The 13,039-nt window shown below is 46.6% G+C and overlaps 1 protein-coding gene across 1 annotated transcript in view; it reads right to left on the bottom strand.

The window, feature by feature from the left end:
• GLG1 (golgi glycoprotein 1) overlaps window positions 1-6,807 on the bottom strand; it is an 83,772-nt gene extending 76,965 nt beyond the window's left edge. Inside the window, exon 1 of the mRNA XM_066327765.1 lies at window positions 6,477-6,807. Within this exon, the coding sequence (XP_066183862.1) occupies window positions 6,477-6,788 (312 nt within the window). The 5' untranslated portion in view covers window positions 6,789-6,807. The remainder of the gene's footprint in view (window positions 1-6,476) is intronic.
• Between the last annotated feature and the right edge of the window lie 6,232 nt (window positions 6,808-13,039).

Genomic DNA, 13,039 nt, shown 5'->3' on the forward strand with positions numbered 1-13,039 from the left:
CTCTGTACTAGAAAACAAATAGAGCACTTTATTTGCCAAGAATAATCCCTCTTCAAAACATTCTGTTCCAACCATGACAATTCAAAGCAGCCACCAGAGAGATCTCCCTCCCTCCAGTAAAAAGGAAGAAGAGAGTGGTGCAAAATACAACCTAGCTGTATCTGTCTCTCCTATAACAATTGACCAAGTCTTTGCTTTTCAATATATTCAGCTACTTGGCTCAGTAAATCACCTCCCCCTAAAATGGCTTTCTCACTGTACCCTGAGCCAAGCCCAGGCTGCACAGCCTGCACTGAACTTTATTTCTTCCCTTGTATTTCCACTCCTTTTCTCCTTGGTATGCAGAGCTGCACAGGCCAGCAGTGCCAGCTCAGCTCACTGGAGGAAGCAGACCTGTAAGATAATCTCTTTTACTGAGCCAAACATCCCAGGCCAAACTGATACACAACCAGCTACCACAAGTAACAGCCTGCCAAGAACAGCTAAGAATTAAGAAAAACAAAGCCATCCCCCCAAAAAAAACCCACAAAAATAACTCTCTCTGATAAGAAAAAGTGCAGCTAGGGATATGGAGAACTAAGAACCTGCGCTCAATGCTCTGTTCACAACACAATCAGTCCAGCACCCACAATGAGAGACCATCTTCCCCTGTATTCAGCTCACACAGGGCCTCAGCAAGAAGTAAAGAGTACTTTTAAATATTGCTGCATCCTGAGATGAAGCCAAAGGCTGATGCCAAAGTAACCAACCTAAAAACAAATCAAACTTTTAAAGTATATTTAGTGTTTAACTTTAAGACTTAACTACAAAAGCCAGGAGGAAATGGGGCTTACACTATTCAAACACAAGGGAAAAAAGACAACTTCAGAACAGAAATGCAGCTAATCTCAGGTAAGAAGCCAAGCCTCGCCTCAGGAAAAAAACCTTCAGTGCTCCAGCCTTGCCTTCCTGTTACTCATGTGTTTTTCAAAACTTAATCATATCAATCACTTCTCCTCAGTCCAGCCATTCTCTTCCACTGATAGGATAGTCCATCTTCCATTTAATTTTAAAATTTTAAAAGCAGGAGGGACCATCTTGACCATTCAAATTAATTGGCATCTACCACAAAGCATTGTAAATTCTTCATTAAATTCCATTTAAGACAGAATGGTATCTGAAAATTTCTAATTCAGATGTCACAGGCTTCAACTCATAGAGTCCAGTTACAGAGTAATAATGAACTCAATCTCTTAAAATTGCAACACATTTTTCCCTTAAGTTAGCTCAACTCCAACTATATTGGTAAGAATTCCCTTTATTTTTCTCGGGAATGTAACAGTTCTTCAACTCCTGTGTCCTTTTCAGATTGTGAATGATCACCAGGTCAATATCCCTCAGAAAGAAGGCAAAATGTAAGCAAAGCCCTTGGCAAGGCTTAAGGTAGATCTTTCAGGTTTCTGATCACTGCCTTTTAAAAAAACCAACCCTTTGAGTGCTGATATCTGAACCTGGTGATAATGCTGTAGGCACTGTAAGAGTACCACTGGAATACTAACTGCCGGCTCCTTTGCAATAGCAATGATTAGAGAACCAGAACAGCCTCCACCCCACAACCATGGATTTACCAATCCAATAAACAGGCAGTTTTTTAGAACTTAAACAGTCAGTTACTTAAAACAGCTCACCTGAAGGCCAGGGAGAATGCCTGGAGATTTTGGGAAAGAAAACCCTTAACTGCTGAAAGAGATGCTCAAACCTTGTCAGGAGTGTCTTCATCACCTAGAACTAGCCTACCCTCACACTATGTTTAATCCACAGCCCTTAATTACTTACAGCTCTGGACAGGTAACCAGTCATTTGCTGCCACAAATGAGGCTTCTCAAAAAGGGTACTTTAAATGCCAGCCTCCACCTGTTCATGGGAAAACAAAGAGATGGAATAACAGGAGTACGTGCTAAAATATAACATAATGTCATATGTTGAGTCAAAACAAAACCTTTGACCTTTAACTCAATAAATTAGGCAGACAAAAAGAGGAAAAATAAAATAAAAATAAAATAAAATGAGCTACTGTGACAGATCACATTCATCTACCTCAGTGCAAGCAAAAAGCTTCAAGGAAGCCTTTACATTTCCAATCCATTTATCAAAAAGGTACAAACTTTAGAGAACCGGGACTGGGACTGAGCACATGCAACTTTTCCTACAATTGCAGTATAACCCATGAAGACTCCAAGCCTGCATTACTGCCTGGTTACTATTCTCCATCTATAATTTTAAAACAAGTAATTTCACTGACATTATTTTATCAGATCACTTAAAGAGCTCAGGTACATACAGAGTGAAGAATAAAACATTTAAATGGAAGAAATATGACAGTTCCCAGCCCATCAAATGGTACAAGCTCCCCAGTCCATTAAGTCACATCAAATGAATTTTCTGGTCTTTTACACCAACTACAACTCTGAAATAACAGGAAAAATATTATTCTTGAAATACACAGCCTTCATGATAACTTGTTTTGTTCTTAATCCAATCCACAACACTAAGAGAGTGCTATTTTTTCCAGAAGGCAGCACATTAAGGCTCAATTACACTGTCTTTGCCATAAAGGTGTTACCAAAGAAACAGAACCACTCAGGAGGAAGAAAGCAGCAGGAGGCCAAAACTTTGATCTCTAATCCCATCTTAACCACAACTGTTTGATCTTCAAAAAAATACTTAGCCTATAATGCATTAACATTATACAGAACAATATCATGTTTTAAATATTGCACAACCTTTATAAGTGCAATGCTCAACAATTATGGTGTCAAATTCACTCACCAATTAACCAGACGTAGTGTAGATTCTAAAAGTAAAATTATGCTCCACTAGTAAACCAGATAACAGAACCACACTGGTTAAGATTATTTTCATCCCTTTTAATGTTTCCCACCTCCAATTCAACAACTCGGTCATGCTTCAAATGCAAATCATCATTAATCACGCAAAAATCGTTACCTAGCAAATATATTAATATTTCATGCATTTATTTCTACTTTAACCACCATGCAAATCAGTTTAACAGGCAACCCACAAAAAACATACTTTAAGGCTGCAGCCTATGCTCATGAAAAGCAAGCTCTGAAGTCTTTCCAGAAACAGGCTTGCAACCTGAATCCTTTCAGGAAAAAAGCATTTTGGAACACAACTTTTAAAAAAATATATATGCTACCCCATTCTACCCTTTTTATATCACAACATAGAATTATGTGAATAATAATTAAAATCTTGATGACAAAATTTAAGTCACTCAAAACTGTAATACAACCAGCACACAAATAGTTCTAACTAGAAGGAAAATAATTCATGTGAAAAAAAAGAGAGGTTTATTCTATTTTCTGATTATGGTAAAAAAATGTTTAAGCTGAGTAGCTCTGATCATGACCATTTCCTTCTCCAATACAGGAGCATCCTTCCTATGCTTCTACTACAAAAGGAAAGAGGACTCTGCACTACACTAATTAAACATTTCTTTGACTTAGTGGAAAAATCAGTGGTAAAAGTATATTGTATCACTGACTATTTTTTCTTCAAGAATTCTAAAAATACATAGTGCTTAAATAACCCTTTTGAAAATACTTCAAATTGACAGTCTACAAATAACCTCTCAAAACCAAAACTTTAAAATTTACTGCTTGGGGGTTTAGTTTGGGTGGGTTTTTCAGTTGTGCAGGGTTTTGGGTGCCAAGTTTGGGGTCTTTTTTTTTACTTTTTTCTTTGTGTCAGACTGCTCTTTACTAAATATTTGCGTTAAACTGCTTCTTTTCAACATTTGCCTTACAAGCTGGGCTCCTGTACCAGTCAACCACCGACTCATTCCTGCTCCTTTAGATTCAGAACTACCCAACGAAAGCAAGGGAGGATGTACTTCAAAGACATCCACACCTAGAAATCAGCAGATACTGAAACCATGTGATTGCATTCACAGTGTCTAACAAAAAAAGCACACCTTCTCTTTTCTCTATACTTTATGGACTCAAAAGGAACGTTTTAAGTAGTTGTTTCTCCTGCTTATTCACATCTAGAAGTGTCCTAGCCTACCTGCATCACACTAAGAAAAATCAATGGCTAATCCTCATAGTAACACTCCCCATTTCAAACTGAATTTTCTCCACTTCAGAGAAACATTTCTAAGGAGAAAGTAAGATTACCCTAAACACCTATAGAAAAAGGGCTGCTTCTGCAGCCTAAATGCATATAAAAATCTTAACTGCTACTTGCAGCAGTGTCCATACACTGTCCTCACTGGCAGTATCACAGACAACTCCCCCAAATCTTCACTTACTATAGCCTGACTGGTTTTAAGTAGGCTGTATGACTCAGACTAGATTCTCACCCATTTCAAAACGTCCAAACAAGCAGTGAGATGTCTACAGTCAAAAGTAAAAGTTACATCAACAACAGCCAATACGTCACTTATTTCCTCTGCTGTCATCTCCAGTGCACAGGAAACATCTAAGACAACATCTGACCCCCTTCCCAATCACCTAAAATGCTACCCAATGGTTACAAATCAAGACTTTTATTCACAGTCTAAATACCAAGTGTTAAACAGTAGGGATACACAGAAGTCAGCTATTTTCATTAATTTCTCAGAGCAGTACCGTGTGAAGTCATTTTTACTCAGGATGCAGCCCATCACATCGGTGCTACTGTTGTGGCAAACTGTTGAGGGCTAAGACCAGCTGATAGTGCTCTTTGCAGGCTGATAGACAAATAAGGACAAGGCCACAGCGTGGCACCTTCAGAGAGAAAACCCAATCCAGAACAGCCCTGAGGTGTCCTGTTGATGCCTGGGATGTCACCCAGGAAAAAATTCACCTTCAGCATTGGGCATCAGGCAGCACTACAGCTAGACAAGACCAACAGCCAGCAAACTACTGACATCAAGGCAGGCTTAGGAATGGGAAGAGGAAAACCACAAGCAGACATAACAACCAAAGAGTGGAGTTCTCAGGAGATATGCATAATCAACACAAAGGTCTGTACTTGCTGAAAATAAAGCGTGATGCAAAACATTCCTTCATCTTCGATTCAATCTTTTCCCTCTCCCTGCACAGCCCTGGGTACCAGCCTTGCACTCATCCCCCTGTGCTTTAACTCAGAAAAATGACCAAACTATTCCAGCAGAAAACCGATAAACTAGACCACAAAGGGGTTCACCTTGCTAAAATGGCAGAAAACCAATAAGCACTGGAACTATGAAAAGAATAGGGAGGGGCTATGCAACTGGAAAGAAAGGAACAACAAGAGCTTGCCTTCTTGGCAGGCTGGCAGCTTGTGAGGCACTGCCTGTGAGGTCAGCTTCCGAGATCCCCTCGGACAGGATGCCTCCCTAAAAGGGGGCCAAAAGATCCCAGACAGGTGAAAGAAACAGCAAGAGGCAAGTTATTCATAAAGCACATATAGGAGTGTTTCATAACTGTGACAGAGATGTTGCAGCAAGACTCATCTAAAACACCTACCACGAGTGTCTTACTAACTACCCACCAAAAATTAAAACATGAAGTTAGAATAAAATCTAAATTAGCTTTGCATTTTAAGCCAGAAGTAATCACTGACACTTAGTAGCTCAAAACTCCCCTCGATCAGAGTAACCATTGCCACTGCCATCTGCTGTCCCCATAATAACGGATAGGAAACTAGCCCAGTTTTTTCCTAATCGCATTCTCTATTGGGCAAAACACCATTAAAACTGACCCAGCCTGGCATTCCTGGACTCTACAGCACACAAGCCAAGAATACACAGACCTCAAGACCAGGACAGCTCACCAAAGGCACGTCCCCCAAAGGCTGCTTCAAATTGAGCCCAGGAATGAATGAAAAGATGGAGCTGGAAGACTCAGAGGTAACAACTCCGTTTTTTCTTGAACTGGACTTAAAACCGCTCACGACAGATGTTTGGAAACACCACAGATTGCCCCGATAACCACCCCATAAAGTTAGTTAAATCTAATAATTATATATCGAGTTTCATACATGCACAGCCGATGACTGGAAAGCAGCTGCCTCTGCAGCCGAGTTCTAGCGAAGGTTGGAACCCGAACGTGAAAAAAAAAACCCATCTCCTCAGGTCACTGCTGCTCCGAGCACGGCGGCGGCACTCAGCGCTACGCGGGCTGGGCTCTCCCAGACCTCCAGAGCGGAATCAGCACGGCAGCGGCGCCGGCACACAAAGCCAGCCCTCCGAGAGCTCTCCCTGCCCGGAGGGCGCTGCGCGGGCGGCAGCGCGGAGCCCCGAGGTGCAGGCGAAGAGGAGCTGCTCTCCGGAGCCCTCGCGGCCACTCGGCAGACAGCTCGCTCCCCTCACGATGCTCCGCAGCGCAAACTCCGATTTTTAAAACACAACCCGTGAGGGAAACGGGGGGCGGAGGCGCGGCGGGGCGCGGACTCCGCTCTTTGTTCGCGGCCGCGGGCAGGCCCGGCCCGGCCCCGGGCCCGACCCTCACCTCGCGGACGTCCTGCAGGCATTCGAGCACGGCGAGGTTGTTGGCCCAGCTGTGTTTGGAGCAGAGCCGCACCACGTCCTCCCGGCACACCGCCTCTTCCGACAGCTTCCACCCGCTGCCCGACCCGCCGCCGCGGGCACTCCGCGGGACAGCCGCGCCCGGCCCCGCCGGCTGCCCCACTCCGGGCTGGCCACCGCCGGCACCAGCAACGGCGGCAGCAGGGCTGGGCACCGCCGGCCGCGCCGCCAGCGCCAGCAGCAGGAGCAGCGCCGGGCCCGGGCAGCGGCTCCGGACACGTCCGCACGGCGCCATCTTGGATCCGCCACCTCCGGCGTCCGCCCGCCCACCCCGCGGCACGCACGGCGTATGCAAATCAGCGCGCCCGTGACGTCACCCTAGCGGGACTCGCCCCTTTCCCGGTGAGGGGGCGTGGTCCGCCTTGGCCCCGCCTCCTGCACGCGCCGTGGCCCCGCCCCAGCCGTTGTCGCCTCAGGAGGACGAGGCGTCGCCGTCGGGGCCGCCGCGGCTTTACGGGCTCGCCGGCCCTCGCCGCCCCTCGCCGCCCCTCAGGGTTCCTGCGCCCCCTTAGCGGTCCCGCAGCCCTTCGGTGATCCTGCAGCCTTTCAGGGGACCCCGGCACTCCTCAGCGGCCCCGGACCTCCTCAGCGGCTCCGCAGCCTCTTAACGGTTCCCGCAGCCCCTCAACGGCCCCCGGATCCCCTCAGCGGCCTTCGCGACTCCACAGCCGCGCAGGGCGACGCTGCCGAGCCAGCGGCGGTGCCGGGGACGCGAGGAGCCCAGCCTGGGCGTGCTCAACCCACCGGGAAGGCGGCAGCCCGTCCAGCGGCTCCCTCCGCAGGTGTCCAATAGCTGTGGGCAGTTTTTACCCGAAATCTCTCATTTCTGACTCGCACCGCGGCTGCCCCAGCGACTGAGGAGGTAGGAGCCGTAATGGGGAAACTGAGCTTTGCGGATGAGAGTGCTAGCGAGATGGATGACCAACAAAATATGAAGAACGAAGGACAAATACAGAAATACAAAGAAGAATTACAGAAGAATGAAGAGAAAATGCAGGCGATCAAAAAAAGAATAAGGTGCACTGAAGAAGAAATGCAGGAGATCAGAGAGAAAATACAGAGGAACGAAATAAAAATACAGGAGTACAAAGAAAAAATAAAGAAGATCAAGGAAAATATATGGAAGAATGAAATGAAAATACAAATGAAGAAACAAACACTAGAGGAGACTGAAGGGAAAAGAAAGAGGAATGAATTACAAAAAGAGAATGTAACAAAACTATGGACAAACAAAGAAAAAATACAAGAGCTCAGGGATAAAATACATAAGAACAAAGAAAAAATACAGCAAAACAAATTAAGAATACCAAAGAATGAAGAAAAAATACAGAAGCATGAAGTAAAAATGGAGAATGAAATAAAAATGCGTAACAACAAAGAAAAAGTACAGGACCTCAACAAAAAAATACAGAACATTAAAGAAAAAATACAGGAGATCCGAGAAGAAATGCAGAAGAACATACAAAAACCACAGGAAACCAAAGAAAGAATACTGAAGAATGAAGAAAGAATGCGGAAGAATAAAGGGAAACTACGTAAGAATTAAGACAAAATATTGACTGGCTAGTAAAACCACACGAAATCTTCAATAAAATGCAGGCATTCAACTTTTCTGCTGTCATTTCTCCATGCTGAGTGCCAAATTAACAGCTGGATTGATCTTCTGCCTATATATGGATGCGCTCCTTGCCCCTCCTGGGGCAGGGTGCTGGGCTGGCTGAAGGGGATGGGATAAGTCCAAGAGCCTGCACCAGGGTGGCCCAGCCCTGGGGTAGCTGCAGGGAGCAGAGAGCTGAACAGGGGTAGAAAAATCGTCTTTCGGGGTGCCATGAGACAATCATTTTCGAGTTTGGTGGGTTGGCTGCACCTCCTGCTCTGTTGGTGCCAGACACTCTGTTTTGGGGGCTGGGATTTGGCACATCACACTCCATAGTGGCTTCTGGCTTTGTCCATGGGCATGGAGAGAAATAGGTTGTAGGTGTGATCAGGTCTCTAAAACAGGTTCTACAAAGGCTGATCCCATTGTAGATGGGATCTACAAGATCTCCTAGAGCAGTAAGTAGGGGTTGAATGCTGAATTTGGTGATGGATCATCTAAAAGCAGTGTTTGCAATCACACAGCCCCCCTCAGAGGAGTGTTTTGGGGATGCTGCAGCACAATCTTCCCGAGCAGCCAGCCAGACCTAAAATTTCACAATAAAAGAATACCTGTCCAGGTGTTGGGGCAGTGGCAGCAGTGGAACACAAGTCCACCACCAGCTCAGCAATCACAGCTCTTGAGATGTCCTGCCAGGATCCCACTGGGCTGGCTCACAGCACCCTCCTAGAACGGGTTTGCCCCCAGATCTCAGACTTGCTTCCAACGCAGAGGGAAATGGAGAGGGAGAATCCCACCTCAGTTCCCCTCCTTGTTGACTCCAGCAGCAGTTTTCCCAGTACAAGCTGGCATCGGGCCAAACTCAGAAGCTTTTGCCTGCGTGTGCCGGGATGCTCCACGGGTGTGCCCTGGCTCAGTGAGGTGGTGTGAAGCAGAGCTATAGGGCTGCTCCCTCCCTTCCCCAGACTGTCTTATCCTGCCTGGGAGTGCTCTTGAGAATGCCTCTGTCTTACCCAGTCCAGGAGCTACCAGAACACCTTGAGCCCAGTGTGGCCACCGACCTGCAGCCATCTAACCTGGGTGAAGGCAAGAGCAGGAGAGGGAGGAGCAAAGTCTCCGTGCTTCTTGTGTTTGAATGTCACACTGGGACACAGCTCTTGGGAAAGTGGCTTTGTGCTGGCACCCAGGGGCTGTGCAGCTGGGAGCACTTGAAAACAAAAGCCAGCAAAATCCAGCCCGTGCTTGGCAGCCTATTTGGTTTAGTGAGAATTATTTGAGGAGTTAGCCCAGTGCAAGAGCTGGCTCTGCTCCTTCATCCATCACAGGATGAAAACAGAACAGAGCAGTGGAGCTGGGTTACAGCTCACTCCTCACACCTTTGGGAGATGTCCAGAGATTAATTTTTTCCTCAAGGAATGCCTTCTCCCAGCCTTGGATTTTACCATCCTGTGTTGCCTGGTGTTAAACAGGCATTTCATAAAAGAGCCCTCACCATGTCCACACAGTGAGTTAAACAAGGAGGAGGTTTTTCTTTGGGCACAGCAACATCTCTGCCCATGTGATAACCCCAGCAGCTCCTTGCAACTTCAACCCCTCTCCTTCAGTAGAAATTCTCTTATTGCCTCATTTTAAGCATTCTAGTAGCAAGGCTTTCACTTCAATGGGTGTTGCATTATGAGCTTGCAGTCCTCTGCTTTTGTAGTGGGCAGCACTTTTCAGTCTCATCACCATAACTAATAAACCCCATTTATATGGCCCCTGGCTTTGTAGAGTGAGGCCAGGGTGAGCTGAGCTGCTGGGACATGTCTCACTCCTTCCCAGCAGTGTCCTTGCTCTCCAGCTCACCACTTCAGGGAGAACAAAACTCCTCAGTCCATGCAGAGGAGCTGCTCCAGTTTTTAATTGGATACAGACTGCTTGCTCCCATGTGGCAGTTCTGAATCCTAGCTTAGCCTCCACTCACTGCCCTGAGGCCCTCTCCCTTGCATGCAGCTCGGCTCAGCTGCCTCCTTCCAAAGCATTTCACCCCCCAAAACTTCAGCACTGCCTTTGTCAGTGGATGATCCTCTCCACCAACAAATCCTGCTGCAGAGAGCTGAGCCATTTTAGTGCTATTCTTGATGACTAAGGCAACGACCCTAGTCTGGTATTTTGCAGTTTATTTGCATGACACACATAGGTTCAGCCCTACTGTTTCAGGTTTTCTTGTAGGTCAGAGTCCTGCAGTGCTGCTGCTCATCCACATTTGGAAATAAGCAGAAGACCACAGAAATACTCAACTTCCATGGAAGCTGTGGACAAGGAAGAGACAACATTTCAGCTACAATCACGTGAGCGTTGAGCACAAGGGCAGCTTTGTGCCCCTCAGGCACAAAGTTTCAGCCTGACGTGACCTTATTTTTTCCCCCAAAGAATGATGCTGTTGACACACCTTTGCCTCACAAACCCTCAGAAGCCCCAGGTCATAACTGCAGAGACTGTTTCCCCCATACTCATGCAGATCTGTGTTGCAGTTAGCACCTACCTTTAGGAAAAAAGATATGAAGATATAGGCAATTTTCCAGCCCATCCTCCAACCTGCCACAATTCTTTCCCAATTCTGCTTGATGCTTTCCCAGGCACTCAGTGCTGCTGCCAGCTTGACGCCATTGGAAGCACAAGGGGCTCACTCCCCTGTTCCATGACCTCTGCCGCTGGCGGAAGCACCAAATTGGACTTGATGCAAGACCAAAGCCCCTGGACCCTCAAATTAATTACGCTTCACAGGGTGGGATAATCACTGAAATTAGTTTGAGACTTTTCTCCTGACTACTACATGCTGGAGAGAGCCTGTTACCTGTAAAGTTTGTACCAAGGATTAGATAAGCTTTCTAGGACATAGATCCCAAATTCCTCTTTCTTCTGCACTTAGAGGCAATATTTTCACAGATTCACAGAATATGCTGAGTTGGAAAGGACCCACAAGAATCATCAAGTCCAAGTGTTAGGCCTGCACAGGACATCGCCTAAAGACACACTATGTGCCTGAGACCATTGTCCAAATGCTTCTTGAACTCTGTCACTGTTGCTGCTGTGAGCACTTTCTTGGGCAACCTGTTCCAGTGCCCAGTCACCCTCTGGGTGAAGAACCTTTTTCTGATATCCAACTTATACCTCCCCTGAAACAACTTCTGGCCATTACTTGGGTCCTGTCACTGGTCACCACAGAGAAGTGATCAGTACCCCTTCTGTTCCCCTGATGAGGGAGTTGCAACTGCAATGAGGTTTACCCCCAGTCTCCTCTATGCTGAGCAGACCAAGGGACTTCAGCCACTCATATATCTTCCCCTCAAAACCCTTCACCATCTTCCTTACCTTCCTTTGGACACTCTCTAATAGATTAATAGGTTTTTTATATTGCAGTGAGCAAAACTGCACACAGGACTCAGGGTGAGGCTGCAGCAGTGCAGAGCAGAGCAGAACAATCCCGTCCCTCAACTGGCTGGTGACGCTGTGCCTGATGCACCCCAGGACAGTTTCCCATGGGCCCATAGAACTAACCCAGTGTTCTGTAATATCAGGGCACCCACAGCTCTGGCTGCCATCTGAGCACAGCCCACCTCTTTCAGCAAAGACAAGTAACGTGAGCAGGAGGCATTTCTGCCTTCTCAGCAGTATGTCTAAATTTAATCTTTAACTATCATAAAAGCAAATAAACAATGATAAATGCCATTATCATAAGTGAGGGAGGCTGTTCACATCAACATTCCAGAGTGCTCACTGAGGCCAAGAGCAGCTCACGCACCTGAGGACAGTCCTGGCTGCTGAGGCATTGTGGCCCCCTCTGCTCAATTTTTCCAGGTGACTCTGCAAGGCAGCTGAACTGGTTTTTCCCATATTCTCTCTTTCACAAACCAGCAGAAAGGTGGGTCTTTTAAAGAATTTACTGCTTTGGTAGAAAATCTGCAAATCTACAGAAGCAGAAAATCTTGTCACATCTCCTCACAAAGGGAGAACTAAATGAAATCCCACTGGGATGTTCTGGCTACCTCAGTGTAACAAGGTTCAGTTTAAGCTGCTTGTTTCACTTGCTACAGTGCCTGGGTTTAATCCAATTTGATTTGGGACACCAAGTAGGTGCTTTTTTGCCCTCCAGGAAGCAGTGGGTACAGCCAGAGCAGAGCAAAGCCCTGGCCCATCCTGCCTCGTTTGCACACACACACACCAAGCTGTGATCATTTCTTGGCTTTGCAGATGACCTTTTCCTCATCTGCAACATTTTTGATTATTTGTCAGAATCTCACCGGAGTCACTTCAACAGCTAAAGCACCAGGGTAGGTGCTACAGGAGCAAAGTTCCTTGATGTGGAGGTTGGGAGCTGGCTGCTTCCTCCCCCTATGGATCACCACAGTCTAAAACGAGATCACCCTGTTGGAGGGACATGCGGAGAACAGCTCTTCTCCGAGCATGGCTGTCCAGCTCCAGCCTCCTCTTCCCCAACATCACACCTCTGCAGGGAGCAGCAGGGGTTGGATTGTTGCCAACCAAGCAGCCACCACAGCCAGCTCTGGCCAGCACTGCACTGTCCCCCAGGCGTGCTTTGAGAGGAACTAAAATGTAAAAAGGTACTGCCACACAATAGCCTGGAGAAAAATATTTTAAAATGCCCATGCACAGCTAAGAGCAAAGCCCTGTTTGCAGGAGCAACAGCACTGCCTGGCTTTACCTATCACCTCACACCAGAATTACTACAGGAATTGCCAAGGGGCCACCCTGCACCACGATAACAAAATCTTCCCGGAGACAGAGGCAGAAATAGCCACATAGTGGCTTCATGCCTGAAACACCAGCGAAACAGCTCAGCCTCTCATGACAGCTGCCCTGCACAGTGTAGAGACGCTGATTTCTTT

This window comes from Sylvia atricapilla, chromosome 12 (genome assembly GCF_009819655.1).
Source record: "Sylvia atricapilla isolate bSylAtr1 chromosome 12, bSylAtr1.pri, whole genome shotgun sequence".
NCBI lineage: Eukaryota > Metazoa > Chordata > Aves > Passeriformes > Sylviidae > Sylvia > Sylvia atricapilla.